At 35.7% G+C, this 23,818-nt stretch overlaps 1 protein-coding gene across 4 annotated transcripts in view; it reads left to right on the forward strand.

The window, feature by feature from the left end:
• LOC145968085 (uncharacterized) overlaps positions 1 to 19,125 on the forward strand; it is a 59,367-nt gene extending 40,242 nt beyond the window's left edge. The window contains exons 5-14 of one of the 4 annotated variants that reach the window (XM_083093325.1): positions 1,692 to 1,886; positions 4,417 to 4,502; positions 5,344 to 5,540; positions 5,696 to 5,813; positions 6,158 to 6,397; positions 9,208 to 9,365; positions 12,742 to 12,857; positions 13,076 to 13,286; positions 14,330 to 14,815; positions 16,575 to 19,125. In XM_083093325.1, coding sequence (XP_082949451.1) covers positions 1,692 to 1,886; positions 4,417 to 4,502; positions 5,344 to 5,540; positions 5,696 to 5,813; positions 6,158 to 6,397; positions 9,208 to 9,365; positions 12,742 to 12,857; positions 13,076 to 13,286; positions 14,330 to 14,815; positions 16,575 to 18,510 — 3,743 coding nt within the window. In that variant the 3' untranslated portion in view covers positions 18,511 to 19,125. The remainder of the gene's footprint in view (positions 1 to 1,691; positions 1,887 to 4,416; positions 4,503 to 5,343; positions 5,541 to 5,695; positions 5,814 to 6,157; positions 6,398 to 9,207; positions 9,366 to 12,741; positions 12,858 to 13,075; positions 13,287 to 14,329; positions 14,816 to 16,574) is intronic. The other 3 variants (XM_083093326.1, XM_083093327.1, XM_083093328.1) reach the window with 3 other exon arrangements.
• The last annotated feature ends 4,693 nt before the right edge of the window (positions 19,126 to 23,818 follow it).

A 23,818-nucleotide genomic window follows, 5' to 3' on the forward strand; every position in this document is an offset into this window, starting at 1 on the left:
CATCGGTAAAGTCACAGGAGAGGATAACGATCGGTCCGACGAGAAATGAAATTTCGCTCGGGGTAGAGACCGCGAAAAAATATTCATGCGAGCAACGATTCAACGGCAATGAGGTCGCGTTAGATCGCGACGCGATGCTTTTTCCAGCATGAAAAAAAGAAAACTTTAAATTATTCCACATCGTCCCGGGGTGTGCACTTTTCTCTCCCTCTCTCCTTCTCCCTCATTGTTCAAAGTAACCGGGAGACTAACAGCGTATATTTCGTTGCACGAGAGCGGCGGTCATGCGAAAGCGTCATTATTCAGAAAGTCCGTTAAAAACTGCCATCCAGAAGCGCGGCTCATCGTGGCACCCGCAATCCGAAATTGTCGTGTACAATGCTCGTTCTGAAGGGGTTAACAGCGAAATTCCCCCGGACAATCTCTTCTCGCGAGATGACAGCGACGGCGCGATGCAAATGGTCGGGCGGGGGCGGCAAGGGGGTGAGAGGGTGGAGCTCGTGGCTCGCGCTCAGGGTAGTGGGTATACATTCGGTACATCCGGTAAGTGGAGTGGTTTCCGCGGGAGGAAAAAAGAGGCGGACGCGAAACCATAATCATAAATTAGGTTAAAGTGCTGGGGAAGCGCTTAGTAACCCCGACCCCCTTACTAGAGCCCGGCCCGGAGTTAGCTCCCCGTGAGGAGCCTGCGGATAACTTCGACCCCTCGCCAACCCTCGCCGCCTGCCATGTCCGCAAAACAGGGGAAAAATATGGTCCCGGGCGCGCGAAAGTCGGCCCTCGGGCAAAAAGAGCCCCGGCGATCGCGAGAGTGCTTCATGTTTAAGAGGAGGGATTTTACATTCTCCCCCCTTAATTAATTGGGACGCTAAATATATAAAGAGTCTCCGGGGATCTCGAAATCTAAAATGCCCCCTTCGCCTAGTTACGCGGGGTCCCCGATAAGAAACGAAAATAAGAAAGGAAGTCTCTCTCTCTTTTTCTTGGAAGCTGCATCTCCTTCAGCTTGAATATAACTGACACTTACGAGAGATTCTTATTTCCGAGATAACAGATCTTGCATCGTAGAAATTTGAATATGATTCCTTAGATTATCGCGTCCCTTACTTTTGAAGATTTTTTAGTTAATCTGAGAAAATTTTTCCCATTTCTCGTCGAGATTTGTTTTCCTAGATTTTCATATAACATTCCAAATTCTGAGATTTCCGGAAGAAATCTTAGATTCTTGAGATTCCAGAGTAATTATTTTTAAATATTTTCTTTTAAATTTAAATTTAAATTTTATTTTAATATTTATTATCTTAATTTTATCTTTAGATTTTCCTTAATTTAATTAATAATTACCAGAGTAATTATTTTTAAATATTTTCTTTTAAATTTTAATTCTAATTTTATTTTAATATTTATTATCTTAATTTTATCTTTAAATTTTCCTTAATTTAATTAATAATTGCCAGAGTAATTATTTTTAAATATTTTCTTTTAAATTTTAATTCTAATTTTATTTTAATATTTATTATCTAAATTTTATTTTTAGATTTTACTTAATTTAATTAATAATTGCCAGAGTAATTATTTTTAAATATTTTCTTTTAAATTTTAATTCTAATTTTATTTTAATATTTATTACCTTAATTTCATCTTTAGATTTTCCTTAATTTAATTAATAATTGCGAGACTTTTTATTGTAGGTTTCCTGAGACCTGGAATTAGAGACGACACAGCGAGCAATTTTGGGCTACTGGATCAAATAGCGGCGTTGCTTTGGCTCAGGGAGAACATCGCGGAGTTCGGCGGGGATTTTAACAGAGTCACCTTGATCGGCCACGGAACCGGAGCTATATTTGCTAACTTACTTCTAATCAGTCCGGTTGCCAACAAGAAAGGTAAAGAAAGAGCCGGCAATTTTTACGCTACATCTGCAATTCTTCGTTTCTCTCTTGCTATAACTCTTGAGGTTTCTCTTCGCTCCTCAAAGCAATCTCTACGATTCATTTCCCATTTCGTTGCGCGATCGTTATTCGACTCTTGCCAATTTCCGCCAATCATTGCGGGAAAAACAGGAACCCCGACGTACACTCGCTCGCGAGAATCGAAAGAACGATATGCAATCCGGGCTAATCCCACCCCTCGCTGTAATTGGAAACATTATCCGTAGTCATAGGAGCGCACGGTAATCGCGTACAGAGATCGCGATTTCCGAGCCGGCCGGAGATAATCGCGGGATTAATTGGAGGAATCAGAGCGGGAAAGATAGGCATACGTGCGTTCGCATTAAACGCAACACATCGAGACGATGTTCCGATGTGCGTTTAAGCGAATCGGTCCGTCGATCACAGACGAATCCACGGAAACTGGCGCCGAATTAAAGTAAAAGTGCGAGCACTTATTTAACGTAAGTAACTCCGCGAAGGAGGGCGACTCTATCGGATCGCTGAATATTCAGATATCGACGATTACCCTTTTCTTGAGTCTTCCCTCTTTCCGAGTTTGACAAGGGGCTAGGAATCACTGGTCTACACGTGTTCGGGGATGAAGCGCACATCGACCGCGAGCACTTTCAAGCACTCTCGGGCACCCGGCGATGGTGCTCGGGGTCAGCTGAGAACGAGCGAGGAGGCAAGAAAGAAGACGTCGACCATTTTTCACCCGACCGGCTCGCAATAGCGGACCCGGGGAGAAGGAACCTTTCTCTTCCGGTCGAGCGCACACAATGCCATCGCGTCCGGCCGATAATTATATTGTGCAATGAAAAATAACCGGACTTAATATTTTACACGTCGGGATAGAAATGCCTGGCGGTGTCACGCGAGGGTTCTCAAACATCGGTGACGTTTTATATATTTATGTCAACGTCTCTTTCGCGTCTTTTGCTCATCTAACATGGCCGTAATCATTTGTCGGATCACGTTTGGAGGAGTGATAAATAAGCAGCAAACAGCTTTTTCCATGAGAAATTAGATTTTTGAGATTCCAGAGTAATCATTTTTAAATTCTTTGAACATTTTCTTTTATCTTTCAATTTTAATTTTATTTTAATATTACTTATTATCTTATAATTTATTTATTACTTTATATTATTATTTATTACCTTAATTTTATTAAATTATAAATATTATTTTAAAGATTTTCGTTAATATCTTTCTTCTTGGTGATTAGATTCTTCAAATTTTTGAATTTTAAGAAATTAGTTTATTTAAAAAAAATTTTTGGTAATCCCGAGTACTATCATTTTAAATTTTTTTGAGTATTTTCTTTTGCCTTTTAATTTTAATTTTATTTTTATTTTAAAAAAATATTTATTATCTTAAATTTAATTAAGATTTTCCTTAATGTATTTCTTCTTACTTATTGTTAGACTCTTCAAACTTTCGAATTTTAAGAGAGATTAGTTTATTTAAGAAGAATTTTTGATAATCTCGAGTACTATCATTTTTAATTGTTTTTTTAGTATTATCTTTTATCTTTTAATTTTAATTTTATTTTAATATTTATTACTATAATTTTATTTCAAGATTTTTCTTAATGTATTTCTTCTTGCTTAGATTCTTTAAACTTTCGAATTTTAAGAGAGATTAGTTTATTTGAGAAGAATTTTTGATAATCTCGAGTACTATCATTTTTAATTTTTTTGAGTATTTTCTTTTAGCTTTTAATTTTAATTTAATTTTAACATTTATTACCTTAATTTTATTTCAAGATTTTCCTTAATGTGTCTCTTATATTCTTCAAACTTTCGAATTTTAAGAGAGATTAGTTTAAGAAAAATTTTTGAAAATCTTGAGTACTATCATTTTTAATTTTTTTGAGTATTTTCTTTTAGCTTTTAATTTTAATTTTATTTTAACATTTATTATTTTAATTTTATTTTAAGATTTTCCTTAATGTATTTCTTATATTCTTCAATCTTTCGAATTTTAAGAGAAATTAGTTTAAGAAAAATTTTTGAAAATCTCGAGTACTATCATTTTTAATTTTTTTTGAGTATTTTCTGTTAGCTTTTAATTTTAATTTTATTTTAACATTTATTATTTTAATTTTATTTTAAGATTTTCCTTAATGTATTTCTTATATTCTTCAATCTTTCGAATTTTAAGAGAGATTAGTTTAAGAAAAATTTTTGAAAATCTCGAGTACTATCATTTTTAATTTTTTTTGAGTATTTTCTGTTAGCTTTTAATTTTAATTTAATTTTAACATTTATTACCTTAATTTTATTTCAAGATTTTCGTTAATATTTTTCTTCTTGGTTAGTTTCTTCAAACTTTTGAATTTTAAGCGACATTAGTTTATTTAAGAAGAATTTTTGATAATTTCGAGTATACTTTTGTCTTTTTCGAAAGAAAAACTCAAGCATTGTTGGGCCGCATTGAATCAGCAGGGTTATTAATCTGTGTCCCCCTTTTGTTGGCGCAGGTTTGTTCAAACGAGCTATCCTGATGTCCGGATCGGCCATGAGCGCGGACGCCATCGGAAAGGCGCCACTGCAAATCACGAAGCAGGTAAAGAAAGCTGCATAATAGTCGCGAATAAAAACGCGAAAGATGAGGATTGATGCACGCGGATTTCAGTTTCGCGGAATGACAAATCGTTACGCGCGGCATCCATTATCATTAATCCTACGATTGACTTAATTTCTGAATCTCAAAGATCTCTATTCGCGTTCCCGGTTCTTCCCTCGGGTTCTTCGAGTCATTAGATATATGAGTCACTCCCAAACGTTTTAAATATTTCATAAAAGTTTTTAACGCGTAACGAGATGGATGAGCAGACATGCAAAAGAGAGAAGGCCTTTAGCAATTTTAAATATTTCATCAAAAGAATAATATGTACGATTTGAAATTAAAATGCGAGAGAGTATTTCTCGAAATTTCTGAAGCATACATTTTTCTGAATTTCTTCAAATATCCGTTTATTTTATGTTTTTCGGAAAATTCGCTGATTTTTGCAGTTTTCAATATACTTAATTCCTCGGAGCCCTAGATAAATTTCAAATTAAGTAGGATAATTTACATAAATTGCAGAGGATTCTCGATCCCTTATCCTGAAATTTTAAAAGTAAAATTCCATTTTAAAATCTACGATTCTTCAGACTCTCAAATTCCAAACCGCTGAAAATGGATCGATAAATCCAGGATAAAAAAAAATCGCTTATCGCAGATTTTACGCAACGATGTACATACATACGTTTCGCAAATGGACGCGCGATGTTTCAGTCGCTCTCGCCAGTCACCGCGATTCGAATTCGTCGCTCGTGACGGCGAGGAATCGGTTACATCAGCAAACCAGAAAGGGGACAGAGTTCATTTCGCTCGCTGAACAATGCCGGGGGTCGTTTTTCAGGTGGCGCACGCTCTCAACTGTCCCACCACCAGCGACAGCGAGCTGGCGATTTGCTTGCGTAACCAGGACGTAGACAGGCTGCTGCACGTGAAAATTCACAAACCGAAATACGTGCCGGCCTACGCGCCGTTGATCGATCGCGCCGTCATCCCCGACAAACCGGTCAATTTAATGGAGAACGTCCAACTCTTCGGCAGGTAGGATTTTCCTGTTTGATGATGCGGGAAAAGAGGAAGGAGGTGTTTAAATTCTTGGACGTTGACTGGTGAAATCAGGAGAAATCACACTTATTTGATTCCTCTGGGGAATACGAATTAATTTGGATTAATAAGGAATCCTATGTTGCTTTCAGCTTCGACTTGTTGTACGGCGTGACCGAGTCCGAGAAATTTCACATCCTGCCACCAGTTGCTTTGTTGCACGGCATGCTTGATGGACAACGAGATGAGGTGCTGCGAGATCATGCCAAGGTAAATTTACTTTTTATCAATTTGCCTACCTTCATGAAGCAATTATTGTGAAATGGTTATTGGAAGCCTTGATCTTTTAATCTTCGTTGTATCTTATGGAACCTAATATCTGTGATAGAGTTTCCTCTCAAAATCTTTGAATCTTCAGATCATTAAATTCTTAATCGGATTTCCATTTTTATTCTCAGATTCTGCTGCTGATTTTTAGACCTTGCAATCTTTGTTCGAAATTTTATAAAGAGATGTTAAGATAATTATAGAATTTTCTGCCTTAGACTTTGAATCCTCACTTTTCCAGAATCCCAAACCTTTACACCGTGATATAAAAAAATTTGTGTCCTCAGGCGACGCACGAACTGGAGCCGGAGCTGATCCTGTCGAAAGTGCTGGAGCAATACGGCGAATTTTTCAACGGATTCACGAAGGAGTACGCCACGAAGAATCGGGATATGGTGCTGGAGGCGTTATCGGATAGCGGCACCGTGGCGCCGCTAATAATGACTGCCAATTTGCATTCAAGGGCGAACCCGAAGAGCTACATGTACGTCTTCTCGCATCCGAAAGCTATGCAAGACTACTCTGGCGTAAGTAGGTCTCTCAACGATACAACGAAGATCGATTATCGCGGCTCAGACGCCTCTCGACAAAGCGGGAAAAATATTGCGCATAAGAAGGAACGAGCGAGAGGACGGTGGGGTGGCGGGGGAGGGGGAGGATGGGGTGGACTGACGGGGATGATGAGTTAAAGTGCACTTCCTTCAACGCTCCAATTCGTGCAGCTTCATGCAACGTTGTTGTTCCCTGATGCGGAGCATTGCTCCTGAAAACGGAGAGCATTTCTCATCGCCGCGCTTTATCGAACAATTTATGTGTGTGTGTATCTGTGTGTGTGAGTGAAATGCGAAATTTCCTTTTTTTAATTCCCTAAAACGCGAAAAAAAGGAGAAAAAAATATGCTATGGTTTTTTGCAAGAATTGTAAAGAGTGTTAATTGTTTAGAGAGAGAGAGAGAGAGAGAGAGAGAGAGAGAATGAAAGAAAATACTCTAATTTTGTTTCTTTTACAAGACTTTAGCAAATTTGTGAATTTACCTATAGTATACATGATACTTTAAAAATTCTACCGTTAATAATTTATTTTACACTCCTGCAAATTTATTTGAAAAAAAAATTAAAATTTTCAAAATTATTATTACAAATGATGGATATTAATATACAAAAATTAATATATATAAATTAATATATTTTTTTCATTTTACAGATATAATTTCACATTACTATTTTTAAAAGTTGGCTACTAAAACTTTCAATGAGGAAGATGAAAATGGCTTCCAATTAAATCTATTAATGAAAAATCGCGTTCCCAGATTAACCAACGAGCTATTTCAAAGGCTGGGGCGGCATTTTTGGGATGTTTAACATAGTTGGCATTGTATTCATTGTCCCTCTCGTTTCTTAGCTCGGTAGGAACGAGTTGTGACCTAGTGGCGACCATTACGTTCGCACAGTCGGGGAAAGAAAAATCCGGGTTGCGAACCCATTTGGATTTCGGCCAACTATTTTTATCGTCGTTGCGTACGCCCTGGCAACGACCTCACCATGCAGTAACCGAGAATATCGCTAAATTGAATGTACCTTCGGGTACAACGCCATCGTTGCGTCAACAAGGATATTAGATTTTAAATCTGCAAATAGCGATTCACGCAGCATACATCATTTCCATGTCAGCTCTCTCTCTCTCTCTCTCTCTCTCTCTATCTATCTCTCGCACTTTCTCTGTCTCTTTCTCTCTCTATCTCTCCCCCGTGTGCGCGACGAACGCGGGTGAATTTTAATTTCCACCCGTTCCCGTAAATTCCGCTCTTTATTGAACTTTACAAATTGACGCGTTTGTAAATACGCTCGGTTTATCGTGCTAAAAATAATTACGAACGCGATAAATCTGAGAACTCGCATCGAGAAAATTTCAATCGAAAATTATTGGAGGGATTGATGATGAGCGAATTTCCGTGCTTGAAAAAAAAGAGCGTGTAAAAAATCGTTTACTTGAAAATATAAAAGCTTATTGTTGTTTCTTCTCCTACAACAATTGCTTACCTCGATATGTGCTGCGAGCTGTTTTCATTGAATATTGAAGGATCTCTGTTATTGAGCGACAATCGTGTAATTTGACGGATCAAATATTGAAGAAATTAATAAAGTATGTATGAGCAATTTCATTCGTTTGATGCGAGTTTAATATTACTGGTTCTGAAGATCAAAGAAAGCTGTAATATACATTCCTACCAACTTTGCAGCAATAAGGTGAAAGGTTCATCGCAGATATTACGTATTTTGACAGCTTTTTTAACGTCAATCTCTCGGCGCATTAATTTTGCCATTGTCAATGGAGTAATAAATTAATTAAAAATTAATTTAAATAATATAAAGGTTATTTTAAAACATAAAAGTATTATAAATAATATTTAAAAAATTTTTTAATTTATTCCTTTTGAATAAAATTACATCATAATTAATAAAACAATAATCAAAAATGAACTTTGATTAGAGACGCTTGTAAACAAAAATTTAATAAAAGTTTGGAGGACAAAGAAAATGTAGCTGAGAGAGAAAAATAGTTTTAAAAGTTTTTTCATATTTAAATATATAAAATTTGTAAAAATATAATTACATAAAAAATTATTATTATAAATTTAATAATTTTTATGTATAAAAATGTATAGTTTTTATCTATATGTAATAATAATAATAATAATAATATAACAAAACAGCTAAAATGAATGGCGCACATGTAGCATACGTTATAAATTCATGTAATTAATTTTGAAATAAACTTTAATCTCTCCAACATTCAAATTAATTTAAAATATAAAACGTAAATATTTTGTTAAAAATATTTTTATTAAATAATAAAATATCCAAAAATTTAAAGATCTAATAGTATGTTAGAGTAAATTTAAGAACATAAATGTATTATCGATTATAATTGTTTAAAGATTCATAAACAGCAAACGATTCAAATATTTAAAAGATTTTCTATCGGAACAATTGCTAAAAATTTTTAAAACACATGATGTATTTTCATTTTGCGTAAAAAAACAAATATTTATCCTGAGAAATCCTAAAATCTTTCTTAATCTTGTAAGTACGAGTATAAAAATAAAAAAGTATGTTAAAAGGATCAAATAAATAAGATCAAATTACCAGTAGATATGACGAATATAAGAATAGAGATTTCAGAAGATATAAAAAGAGACGGGGAGGAAGGGGAGGGAGGTTGAAAAGAGGTAACAACCTAAGCTTCGATATTTTCGAGTTACGAGTGGCGTCGAAGTATCGATAAAATACGTATGCGTCGGTATAAAAGCACATGCAGTGATCTTGTTATGTTGCAGCAACAACATCAGCATACCGTGCACGGGGAAGAATTGCCTTATGTACTGGGTGTTCCATTGGACGGCAGCAAGTACGACTTACGAGGTCGATACGACATCCGAGAAACGCTGTTTTCAGAAGCCATTATGAACTGGTGGTGCAGTTTTGCCTATAATGGGTAAGTTGCTAAAAACAGAAAAAAAATACATTTAGCGACAAATAGTATATATCTTGTAAAGCATCCTTCGTGCATTTATCTTTCATGAAAATTTAAATTTAAGCTTAAACGGTTTAATCGAGGAAAGAGAAACTAAAAAATGCGTTTTAAAAGAAAATAAATATTGAAACATCTTTCCTTTTTTAACTATTAATTTTTACAGTAAAATATTAATTTGTTGCACGATGAAATACTTAATTGTAAATATGAATGATAATGAGAATATTAAAAAGCATTATTAATTTGAATATTGGACAAGCGGAAAATATTTTTAAAACGCATTCTTTTTGCATTCTGCGTTTTATTTAATACAACGAATTATGAATTGAAAAATACGAATAAAATTTGCAGAGAGAGCTAGTTACTGATAATAACGTATTTAATGAAAAAAAAAATAAATGTGTAACCAAATAATTTACAATAACGTAGAAAATAATCATAGTGCGTATTAAATGAAAGTTAAATAAAAGTTGAACGTATGAGTGACGGTAACCGCGTAGAAATGATCGTATTTAATAATAATGGCGAACAATTGTTGTTGGGCGTTGACGTGAAAATTTCTAGTTACTAAAGTTGGACTTGGAACATACGTATTTGAGGACGTGATTTTCAACTAACTAAACATTCAGTCGTATATGTAATTAAACCGAACGGTGGTATATTTTTCCGTTTCACATTTGGATACAACCGAACTTTATAATATACATCAATTTAAAATACAGTTTTAAAAATATTAAAATATTGAATGAAATAAACTGGAAAATAAATAAATTGAGGAATGGGATTTCGGAGAATAATTTTAAAACGTTAATTAAAATATATAAATTACTTGAAAAAAGTCAAAAATGTTTTTATAAAATAGATACATAATGTGACAAAATATGCAAAATTCAGAAATTCAATAGTGTTAAGTTTGAATTATAGATTTTTAAAATAAATTATGTTGCAATTGTGTGCGATTTTAAAGAGCACAAGTGAATTCGAGATCTTTTAACAGCGACACATGTTTTTGATGCTTTTAATTGACGCATTATTTTAAACTTAATAGCTGAATGGAATCATGTCAACAAAACTAGAAAAGAGGAAATACAAAACTGATAAATTTTATCTGACAGTTTATTAAAAATTTTCATTAAATTAAATTATTAAATTTTTTTTCTTGCTTTATTCGATCGTTAGTTCGAGTACCAACATAACAAGCGTCAAATTGCGCTAGTTAATTTAAGACTAAAATCCAAATGAAAAAATACATACATATGATATATTGTACGCGTATATTTTTCATTCGGATTTTTGTCTTAAATTAACTGGCGCAATTTGACGCTTGTTATGTTGATGCTCGATATTGTTAAATTAACGATCCGTTGAATCGGCTGTTTTAATTTGCGCGATGAAAACAGATTATCTACAGTTACGAATTATTTCGACATTTCGTTTCATCCAGCGAAATGTTTCATTTCGTTCGGTTGAACAAGCCCAATGTTTTCATGATACAAAGCCACTTTTGTTTAAACCGCAGTATATCGAATTTCTAATTATATTAAAAATTTATTTCAATATATATGTATAAAATCGTTTAAATCGGGAAATGAGATTTAATGTTATAAATACTGCATTATACATAAATTGAAAAACGAATCTCTCTGCATGAATAAGGATATTGAATCTGCAATTGTATTAAAGCTCTATAGGCTTTCAAATTTTTACATAATTAATTAGACTTATATTTTTATTTGACTTGCATAATAAAAATGTTAAAATCTATCTTGGAATGATATCAAAATGAAAAGTATTAGTTACTTAATTTAACATACTTTTAATTTTATTGTAGAATATTCTATTGTTAATAATATTTGTGTACGATAGAATTATTGTGCAATTTTAAACTTTAAAATTATTCAGCCATGTAATATTTTGTTATTTATAAAATAAAATATTACAAAATTGAAAATAATAAAATACTATGTGTATATATTATTTTTTTTATGTGTATACATCTTTATATTAAAATATTTTAAAGTTTGATTTTTGAATCTCTGATTATGTAAGAATTTATTTAAATGTTTTTGGAAAATGAAATAGTATTTTTCTATTTTTTTTATATTTAAAATTATTTATACATTCTTAAATATATTCTCGAGTATTAAAAAATCTTTCATATAATTTTGCTTATAATTAATATCTAAAAGAATAAAAGATTTTATTATTCCGTTCTTTAAACGTCGAAAACATGACACAAAATATTTATAAAAACACTGACAAATAAAATATTTATAAAAATGAAACACAGACAAATAACAGAGATTCTCGTAAATTACTAAATATTTAAATTGACATCTTTGATGAATTATTAAGAACATAAAATCCCTTCCTTCGTAAAGAATTTCTGCAAATAATTTTGAACATATTCATACTTATGTTGCATAATATTTATAGACCCGTGTTTCGCTTTGCGTCCACGCAAATTTTTTGTCAGATACTGCTTTTAACGTATGGTTTGACTAGAGTTTATTTATGCATTACAATGGGTGAAACTTGAGGAAACTAGGTCGGTGCAATTAAGCAAAACAGAGATATTTAGATTTAACGTAGTAAACGTTACGCGTTTGTAAACGTCGCGCAGCATGATCGATATTTCATGCGTCGCTGTATCTAACGTAAGGGCGCGTCTCTTTGCGAGGATAAACGACGCGCAGCATCTGTACAGGAGCACCGACGGTGATGAAGAATGACAGAAGAACGGCTCTTTTTGTCGTACATGCGCCGCGCGAAATCGATCGATCAAACGTATCGCGATGTATTCGTTCAACCCGCCCGAAAATCATGTTCGAATCGACGCGCGTACGAGACGGGGTGACGTATGATATTTTAAAAAAATTGGCAAATGTGTTGATTAATACCGGAGATTCTGTGCGCGTATGAGTTACAACGCGTTGCGTTTTGGAATTTCGAATGAACGCGGGAAAGAGTTGGTCGAATTAAAATTCCACAGTCTAGATATTCAGATTTTAAGCGCTTAAATTACGAAACGTCGGATATATTTTATAATTTGCAAACATTCCGGGGGCGGGGGAAATTTAAATTCCGCGAAATTGAATCCTCAAAAAAGCCCGATCGAGCGTTAAATTTACAGTAATTTTACGGGCAGACGAGACGCTATCGAATATCCCCATTGGATTATTTCGGATTATTCGATATCTTCTTCTCCCATATCACATTCCAATTTCCTGATGGTATTAATCCCAAGTCGGCCAGTATCGCCCGACAAAAGTTATTTCCGCTGCCACATTAATCATTCGTGCGATTATTTATCAAAGAAAATACTCGAATCCCTCAGGAGTCCCAATGTCGTCAAGCAACAACCCTACCTGACTAATGGGTTCAGGGAATGGGGTCAGTACGACATCGAGTGGCCAGAGTACGATCTTGTCAATCAGACATATTTCAATCTGAGTAAGTCCAAAATATAAAATCTTGACACTCGTACACCTTTGAAGCAGGAAAGTTTTAAATAAAAAATTTTATATTATTTTATATCATTTTACATTCTTTGTGAATATATTTTTCACGATTAAAATAATAAAACAAGATTTAGTTTAGTTTGATTAATCAGTCAAGAGATTGTTCAATAATTCCAATTAATTATTTGACACATTCTCCCTCGGATGCAGCCATACCGCCTAACATAGGTACGCATTATCGCGCGGCAGAGATGCAGTTCTGGAATGAGGACCTGCCGAATCTGCTCAGGCACCCGAATAAAGACATCTCGGCCCCGACACGATCGAGAGGACCGCGACCGCAGATTCTCGACTTCGCCGACGGGATCGGCAAATATGCCAACAGTACCGCAAACCGAAAATACGAGAGCTATGGTGTCAGGTCGGTGATAGGGGTGGTTAATTAATTACACGTGTATTTGACATTCTTGCTATCGGAGGAATTTTTCTCGACAATCGAGAACTTTATGTACAAGAGGAAAACGTGCGACGCGAAATTGCTTTTGCTAAAGAGCTATTAGTTTCAGTGTCAGTTTGCTTAATTTCGTGTATTCATTCATCTTGGTATACAGGGTGTTTCTTCATAAATGCGAAAAATTTTAGGAGATGATTCTTTGTCGAAAATTAAGGGAGGGGTTTTCATATAAACATATATACTCCTACATCCCTCCCTGTGGAGTTACACTCCTCCAAAAATGGGGATAAAAATTATTGTTTTTATTTTTTTCTCAAATTTGGAACAAGTTAAAGAAATGAAATTAGGCGGATATTTTCTACCAGTTAAAAGGTTATTTATTAATATTGTTTTCAACCTCCCGTATTGTTATAAGGGGATGAAACTAGCAACCCCTATTTTTTATTAGAACTTTTTAAAGGGCTGGAATATGATCATCTCAAAATATGCATTAAAAAGTGTGATTTATTTAGAAACTCTTTTATTTTTTTCATAAAATCAGTAGTTTTCAAGAAAAAAAAATACGTTATCGTGCACAGCACGATGCTAAATAGTTTCGAATTACGAGAAGTTAAATTTTAAAATAAAAATAAAATTAGAGTAAATGCTGGAAAAATTAGAACAAAAACAAAATTATAATAAAAACCTAAAAACCTAATTTTTAAAATACGTTATCGTGCACAGCGCGATGCTAAATACTTTCGAATTACGAGAAGTTAAATTTTAAAATAAAAATAAAATTAGAGTAAATGCTGGAAAAATTAGAACAAAAACAAAATTATAATAAGAACCTAAAAACCTAATTTTTACCCTCATTTTTGGAGGAGAGTAACTTCACAGAGAGGGATGTAGGAGTACATGTTTATATGAGAAACCTCTCTTAATTTTCGACAAAGAATCATCTCCTAAAATTTTTCGAACTTATTAAGAAAACACCCTATATATTGAAATTTGCGAAACATATTTTTCAGCAGATACACAACCCCATCGAGCGTATCTAACGCGAACAAGCCATTTTCAATCGCGATTACGACGGATGGAAACGCCGGGCAAGGGTCCACGGTGGAGACTGACACGTTTAAAAGCTCGTCGACGTTGATGATGGTGATTGTCTTCTTCGTGGTGTTTATACTGATAAACTTTACGGCCTTCCTGTACATCTACTATAAAAAGCAGAGCGTGAGGGGGAAGGAGAAATCGTTGAAGAGGCGAGCCAGCGAGAAGAAAGACGACTCCGTCAAGAGGTCGAAGACTGATAAGCACGAGAACCATTACGGCCAGCTGGGCTACAAAAGCGACAGCAAACCTGATCTGAACGACGTGATAAAGAATGACAAGGCGTACGACAACAACTCCAACTTCGGGCGCAGATCGAAACTGTCGAGGCAAAACTCCAGCTCTACCATTGACACTCACATCAAGGTCAGGGAATGGATTCAACAGGAGATTGTGCACAGGTCAGTGAGAACGTCAAAGGGAACACATTTTTCGATAATAGTAATTAATCGGTAATGTTATCTTCCTGAAAAATCTTCGATATTATTTTAATGCATATCACATTCACGGATATTACATTCGTGTACCGATGTAAATTTCCTCGTTAAAATGAAATTAATAACTTATTGAATGCATGCAATTATTGTAAAATGATTAATAACGAAATTGATTGAATTTTGACATAATTCATTCATATGTCTATTGGAATCATTGAATTATTTTATTTCCGACTATTTTATTACTGCTTTATTAGATTAATTATTCAAATTATTCTTCTTGGAGGATTTGTAACCTTCTCTCTCTAGAATTTCAAGATCGAAAGTTTCAATATTCACATATTTTTTAACGAATTAAATAATTACTAGATTTGTGTCAAGTTCTCTGTCACCCTGACACTGTATTGTAGGCTATTCGCTATTCTCGATATAGCGGTTAACGTTTAAAACTCGATTTGTACGTCCTCCCTAATTGCGAAGAACTGGAAATACTTGGAGAATGCTTACTCTCGTAAATTCGTGGATCGCGGTAAGGGTTGCGCGCCCCAATAATCCAATTAGGGTCCCACTTAAAGAGTGGTTGCTTTGAAACGCGGCCCGTATCACTCAAATCAGAGAATTGAATTTTCCTTCTCTCTTTTACCGTCCGATATTTCGTTAGGTGTATTGACTCGCGAAAACGATTGACAAGTGCCACCCTAGAAAGTTAATTGAACTCGTTAGAGCGCAACTTCGTATCTCGTCATTTAGCAAGCAATATTTGATTTGCAAATATATACCGTCAACAATATCGTGCCCCCCAATGTTCGTTGCCACTCTGATTAAAACAAAAATAAGAACGGTAAAAAAATACAATTTAGAGGAAATTTCATATACAACGGCGCAATAAAAATAAATAACTTTGCGAAACGTTTGCGTATCATGTATAAATTGCGTAATAAATTTTTAAAATATTTCCATTTACCATTTTTTTTTTCGGTGAAAAAAATTTGTTCCGCATGTTAGTTACATTAAACGGGACATACATTTATACTTTCGGACTGCTCATCACCGCGACATGTACATATTACTTTTCGATCTGTTAATATGACTGTGATATAATGGGCATCGTAAAATCATTTTATTTACAATGTGCTTGATTATAAACACATGCATCGTGGCATGCGAAACAAATAAACAAATGTGTATTATCAAAGGAGTATGTTTTTGCAAAAAAATAACTTTCCGTTTGTTGACGTATACACGAGATTAAAATTGATTAATTTCCGGGATGTGAGAGTGCAATTGTTATTATTGCTGGTTGTTATCATTTACGAAATGGCCTGTTGTGTCATTGATAATAACTTTCAATAATAATTAGTTGCCATCGATAAAAATGAACAGTAGCAATTATGTTAAGTTTACATTTCGCGTGAAACTTATAACCGTATTATTCGACGTATGTTGGAATATTAAATTACACAGCGGTTTTCTCAGTAAAAAATTCATTAGCCGAATATTTTTCGACAACGCCGATCAATGTTATTTTCCAAGTTATTTTTTTACTGCAGATATTAATTGAATTATGGGAAAAATTAAGTATTTAATTGTTAAATTTTTGAAATTGCAAATAGAAATGAAATTCTAGATTTAATTTGAAAAAATATTGTTTTATTTTTATTTATTTTTATTTCTTTAGGAATATTTGTAATATTAATCTTTTGATTTTCTCTTGTCTGTACAGATGTTCCCCGAGGTTTCTCCGCAAAACACGAGAAACGTTGCAGAAGGAGCATCAGGAGAAGCTAAACAAGCAACAGCAAGAAGAGAAGCAACGTATAATAGAGGAGGCGCTGAAGGAGAAGAAAGATGAGCCGATTTATGACGAGAGTCCGGCGCTAGTTGTGCGTCCTGGAAAAAAGTCGAAGCTGCCGAAGATTTCGGTGGCGATTGACGCCACTCCAGCGACTAGAACAGAATCCATCCTGAATCAAGTGCCGATCGAGTTAACGAGAAGTATCGAGATGTCAAAGGAATACGAGCCGAGCGCAAGGGAATACGATCAGCTGATGACACCCGAGGTGATTGTCATCGAGCATCATCATTCCAGGAGCGATCCCCTGCCGATGGAGAACGTCCTGAAGACGACGATGCCGAATTTCTCCACTTCCAGGATCTACGAATCCGACACAGAAAGCGCGAATAGCCTGTACGCTAAGATTAACCCCAAGCTGAAGTCTCGTCTGCCTCGTCCCGGCCCAACAAACGTCGAGACGCCAGTGTCTGATCAATTAAAGTACGAGAATCCTCCAGAAGAGATCTACGTAAAGACCGGACCGATCTTAACGACCTTCGGCGCAGGCGACGTGAACGTCACGTGTCGGGAACCAATCATGGAGCGAGAGTGCATCAGTCCCGAGGAAGCTCTGCAGACGATCAAACGCCGAAACTATCCCAAGGTGCTACCGGACATTGAGAAGAGGCGATCACTCCCGGCACCGAATAGCCTCTTTGTGCCTAAACAGCACGCGAATTCGTTGAAGGACTACAAGAGCGGAAATCGAATGAACTTATCTTCGAGTCAACCCCCATTGCCACCTCCTAGGATGTTCGGACCGTCCAAGAGCCTCGAGAAGAGCGCGTTCTTCATCGAGGAGAACGAGAATCAGAGCGAGAGCGAGCCGATCACGACGAACCTGCACGTGGGTCCCTTGCTGAGAAGACAGGATTCCACCAGGAATAACTCCGACCCCAACATAATAGATTCTCTGGAGGAAAGAAGCGTCCAGCCTGGCGGAAGCGTGGATACCATTTACGCCAACCCAAAGTGCCCGCTTCACGGGGGCCAATATCGCTTCTCGCCGACCTCGCACAGCGTCGACGAAGATATCGGGAAATCCGCCGCTCTCCTAGAAGCGGGCAATCCAAATTGGTACAAACCAAGCGAGTCTCCGACCGTAATGACGTCGACATCGGAACCGCAGATCGTGGTCGCCAGGTACGAGAGAGACGCAGCAGTGGAACCCAAGATCGTGATCACGCCAAGAGCGGTTAATCCATGCCAAGCCAATCAATACCCATCCACACCTGCATCTGAGGACAATAAGATCGAGCACGAACCCAGCACGAACGTTTCGATTGATCCATCGGCGCGAGGATCCTCGGAGAGGCTGGACGAGAGGAGGGAGCCGCGGATAATCATCACGCCGCGGGAGCCGAAGAATAGCGGTCTGAAGCAGCCCAAGATCATTATAAAGCCGACGGCGAGTCTGCCGAGGGGTCGGGATCAGAGGAATATACCGAAGGTGTCAGCCATACCATCCCCGGAACAGCAGAATTGCCAGAACAGCGAGAGAGACAGGGCGCTGGAGCAGAGGGAGAAGCCGTCCCTGAGGGAGAAACCGAAGGTTACGAGGATACCGTCGTTCTCGCGCAGGCGGGAGGAGGCGGGAGGGGTTGAAAAGCCGTTGTTCGTGGAGACGGCGACTGGTAAAATCACGAATGCGACGCCATCGACGTCCGACTCCAGGTCGTGCATACCGACGCCTACGCCGTCGACGACGCCGATGATGCCGAGAAGCGAGAAGACACCCAGCACGGACTCGTCGTCCGCCAGCAACGGGAATTCCAGCAACTCCAACACGGGGACGATCAAACGCAAGCCGGCGAGCAAGAAATAATTGGCTCTCGCGGACGTGGATTCGGATATTCCGATTTCAAACCGATGCAATTACACCTCCCGATTTTTTTCTGGTCATAGAGAGAGAGAGAGAAAACATTTACAAGTGTTTAATCCTCTTTCTCTAAATCTGATGTTAAATTTTTTACATAAATCTTTACTTATTTGTGGTACCACAAGCTTATAAAAAACAATGGAACAACTATACTTTCCTTATACAAGATTAGCATTATTTATTAATATTTCAGAGCGCGATAGACTTATATTTACTTTATATTTATGTGTATCTTTTTTTATTATCGTTATTATTAATATTCTATTATTTTTCTACGACTAATTAAAATACACAACAGACACATCTAGTTGTATATCATGTAAATATTAATACCGTCGATGTTTAAGGCGATATATCATTAAGCTTTAAGTCTGCGAAGCGAATCATACTAATGTTTATAAGACTGCTCCTTGCAAGTGATTATTTGAGCGATCAATTTAAATGAAGTTTGGATATCATCAGTTAGTCATAATCAGCTGATTGTTAATAACTTTGAAAGCGCTCGCGCTGTAACTTTATGCGATGAAAATATATGTTTTTTCGTACTTTTCCAGCAGAAAATCCGGAATGAAAGAATAAATTCCTCCTCGCGATTTATCATCCCCTTACGCAGACGCCGCGCGGTGTATCCCGCGAACTTTACACGCGTCCCGCAAACTTTGTTATTAAGTGAAGCAGGCTCTATAAGTCGCGGGGATGCAACGGCCGTGAAACGGCAGGGCGAATCGGGACAAAGTGGTTGGCGAATTCTCACTTATATTACCGGCGGGATCGAATTGATTTTCAAAGTTCGCCGAGTAATGGGATTCTCTTCGTCTCCAACCGTCGCCACGTCGAGAGGAAAACGCCATTTTCGCACGAACCCCTTCCCCTCCCCCTCCCCCCGCCTCCTCTTCCGCAATCCGTCTGTCTTTATCACCTCCGTCCCCTCCTTCTTATCCTCCTTTTCTCGTGTTTTCATTTCATCTCGTTCTACGCGATCCGTTCATCTCGATCCCTTCGAAAGCTTTGCTTCCCGATTATGGTTGAAGGAGCGGGAAAAGTGACGGGCCGAGTGTTTTCGCAATTGGTGGAACTTGCGAGTTCTCAGGAATTTTTATAGGCTCCCTTGTTTATAAAATATTAGGGGAAAAATGTATAAAGAAGGAGAAGGAGGATGACGAGAAGAAAAAAATATTATACAGTTGAAATTAAATACAAGAACGAATCAAGGTGGATAACAAAGCAACCATCTTTCGGGAAAAATCGACTTTTGATTGAGAAATTTTCTGGATCGAGTTATTCGTCGAATGCGCATCCGAATTTCTGCGCTGTCATCAGTTTGCGAGCCCGAACTGCAAGACACGTGCAATCTCCGACAGCGATAACTCGGTCATATCCGCGGGAGCTGGGGTATGCATCTCTAAGTTGGCGTTTAGATGCCGGTGTTGTCTCTCTGTCTTATGCGACAGCGTGTAACCAGTAATCATCCACCGCGCACGACGAGGCCCCAGGTCGCCGTGACAGGTGCGTGACACCGCGTGACCCATTGTCGGAATGATATACTATCAGAAGTAACGGGAGGGAACAAAAGCCGTCTTCCAGAGACGTCGCCGGAATCGAGTTGAGATTCCTGTAGAATAATAATGAAGTAGAGCAAGGATCTCTTTCAGGAATCTCCGTGTCATCTAAAATAGAAATTTAACATTTTCGCCAGAAATAATCAACAATATGGAGAATACTTATTTAATTAAGTCACAAATCGAGCATAACCCAGTAAACACAAAGTAATAGTGATATAACATTAAACACAAAGTAATAGTGATATAACATTAATGTTATAATTTCCTATTCAATAATGTAACTGTAATGTAACATGCTTTTTATATAACAGTTATATTGTTGAGTGAAAAATTATAACATTAATGTTATATTAATGTTACGTAAATGTTATATTAATGTTACATTAATGTTATATTACTGTTATATTACTGTTATGTTGTAGACATTTAAAATTTTCGCCAGAAATAATCAACAATATGGAGAATACTTATTTAATTAAGTCACAAATCGAGCATAACCCAGTAAACACAAAGTAATAGTGATATAACATTAATGTTATAATTTCCTACTCAATAATGTAACTGTAATGTAACATGCTTTTTATATAACAGTTACAGCTTTTTATATAACATTAATGTTGTAATTTTTCACTCAACAATATATCTGTTATATAAAAAGCATGTTACATTACAGTTACATTTTTGAGTGAAAAATTATAACATTAATGTTATATTGATGTTACGTAAATGTTATATTAATGTTACATTAATGTTATATTACTGTTATATTACTGTTATATTACTGTTATGTTGCAGACATTTAAAATTTTCGCCAGAAATAATCAACAATATGGAGAATACTTATTTAATTAAGTCACAAATCGAGCATAACCCAGTAAACACAAAGTAATAGTGATATAACATTAATGTTATAATTTCCTACTCAATAATGTAACTGTAATGTAACATGCATTTTATATAACAGATATATTGTTGAGTGAAAAATTACAACATTAATGTTATATTAATGTTACATTAATGTTATATTACTGTTATATTACTGTTATATTACTGTTATATTATTGTTACTTTGTGCTTACTGGGTAAGGAAAGTCTGCAACAAATATAATATTTAGAAAAAATAATCATCAAGAAATCTTACTCGATGAAATAAAAAATTCCCAGTACATTTAATTATCTTTTCTTCGAGCTTAAAATCTGCGTTTTAAATGGAAACAAACGCGCGGTAAAATTTAGATATATGGGTCTAAAAATAATGAGTGAACGATAAATTAGATTTGAATTGGGGGTGGTTTTAGCTTTCGCGCACAAGTTTGCGCCGACGTCGATGAGCGGGATAATTTCCATATGATTATCTGCGGCATGCGCGTCTAATTATCGCACGATAATCAGCGATTAAGCACGAACCCGCGCGGCAACCTCATTATTATGCCCCGGGCGGTGCGTCGGAGGCTGCACGGATACATAATTTCGTCTTCTCCGTCTGAACCAATTAATAAATTTGCACCGGCTGCCTGCCCGTTGGGACAAGGTCGGCCCGTCCATTTCCACGGGCGGCCATTGTCTACGAGACAATGCCGGCTACTTGGCAGTTAGAATACATTGTACTATCCGAGTGGGGTAGAACTGCTGAACGCCATGTCAGATTAATTAGATTTCGAAACGAGGCACCCCCAAGTAACCGCCTCCCTTTAATTAGAATACGGGGATAATTGGAAATAATTGCATCTCGATAGGCTTTTGATGATTGATGAAGGTTATTCGAAAATGTATCATGTCTTAATTGATTTCAATTAATATGGTATTTTTTTTTTTCAGAGGAGATTCTATCTTGGCTGAAGCCCCACGGTGTTCTTTTCAAATACAATTCGCGTTAGTTGTACACACGCAATGTTAATCAATGGCATGGCGTGTGGTTAAAGAAGGGAGTATCCTGTATGTCTTTGGAAACGATCCCTCTCTTTCAAGTTCAATCTGCGTGAAGGAAATAAACGTGCAACAGTTCGTTCGAAGACTGCAACTACGTTCTTCAAGCTGTACAAGTTCTCGTTGACGAGATTTGGTAATCTCCAGATTGAATCCGAGGACTTTAACTTTGTGGGTCTTAGAAACATTAGTTGAAGAACAATATCTATATAATTTAAGAAAATCGAAAAAAGTCCGTTTCCTGGAAAATTCACGCAAGAGGACTTAAACTTGAAATAGATAAAAATTTTACAGTAAAAAGATATTCTAACTTTCGGATGGATTTAAGATTGGATAGAGATCTCAAGGTCAACATTTAAAGATCTGAAGAAAATGCTTGAGTAAAATTCTGGAATCAAACAAAAACAAATCTAAAGAAAATATCTCTAAATGAAAACTTGATCTTACTTCGGAATGGCTGTGATCCATGAGAAAACAATTCCAACGTCGTCTGCGAGACGCGCCGTGTTTGACGATGGCTACCTGATATTTATCAAGTTTTTTATCAGATAATTTCGCATTTCTTTTCTCTTATTCCCTCGTTAAATTTATTTATACATTTATTTAGCTTCTCTTTTAATGAGAAAAATCACTTTAAAATTGACGTATCAATATCCGAGAAAATTTTACATTAAAAACGGATTAAAATTAATTTCTCTTCCATTAATCTTTAAATTTTAGTTACAAAAGTATGTTTTAGATAAATTTTAAGTACACTTTAATCAAACATGGATTCTTTAAGTTTTACATCCATGTTAAAGATATAATGCATGCGAATGAAATCTGTTTTAATGCCTAAAAATTAAAATACTAGAGGCAACGCTACGTTTATTAATAAATTGATAGTTTGAAATTCTTTTCGAAAACGCTCGTCGAATATAACAGAGCGGTTGAAAAGGTGACGTGACTAACCGACACGGGTTCAATAATTCTTTATTAAGAAAGTTGCGAGGGATAACTTCATTAATGTTTGTACCTGTTCGACAGACGCTAGGGGCGATCGAAGTTGAAAATTGTCTGTCGTCGTGGCGACACTCGATGGCAACTTGCGGCTCGCCGACCTAAATCCAATAAAAAAGTACACGTACCATAATGTCATATCGCGATTTCTGAAATTCCTTTAAAACAACTAAAACTTTCGAAATTTATATAACTACGTTTCAAATTCTTAACATTTATATTTATATTCAAACTTTATATTTTTTTTCAAATTCTTAACATTTTATTTTATTAATTATTTTTTTTAATTCTTAACATTTTATTTTTTTTTTAAATTCTTAACATTTTATTTTTTTTCAAATTCTTAACATCTATATTTATATTCGAAATTTATTTTACGTAATTTTAATACTATTTAAAATGCTTGATATTTATATTTTTGAATTAAATATTTTATATAATTTTAATATTTAGATGTTTTTTTTATTCTTTTACAACTCTAATGTTTCTAATTCTTTAAATTATTCTGTCCATAAGCGATCCGACATTTTGAGTCTTTCTTATTTTTCCCCAGCAAACACCAAGTAACATTTATATAATTGTTTGTTGTAATTTCCCACTCAACAATATAACTGTAACATGTTATGTAACTGTTATAACATGTAATATTTATATTGTTTAGTGGAAAATTATAACTAACAGTTATATAACTGTTATTTGCTGGGTCAAATTCAATGCAATTATCTAAGTAATTTTTATATTTGTCAAAATAACATTTACATATAATG

This window comes from Camponotus vicinus, unplaced genomic scaffold (genome assembly GCF_025532165.1).
Source record: "Camponotus vicinus isolate PSW18456_S1 unplaced genomic scaffold, iyCamVici1.0 SCAF_3, whole genome shotgun sequence".
NCBI classification, from domain to species: domain Eukaryota; kingdom Metazoa; phylum Arthropoda; class Insecta; order Hymenoptera; family Formicidae; genus Camponotus; species Camponotus vicinus.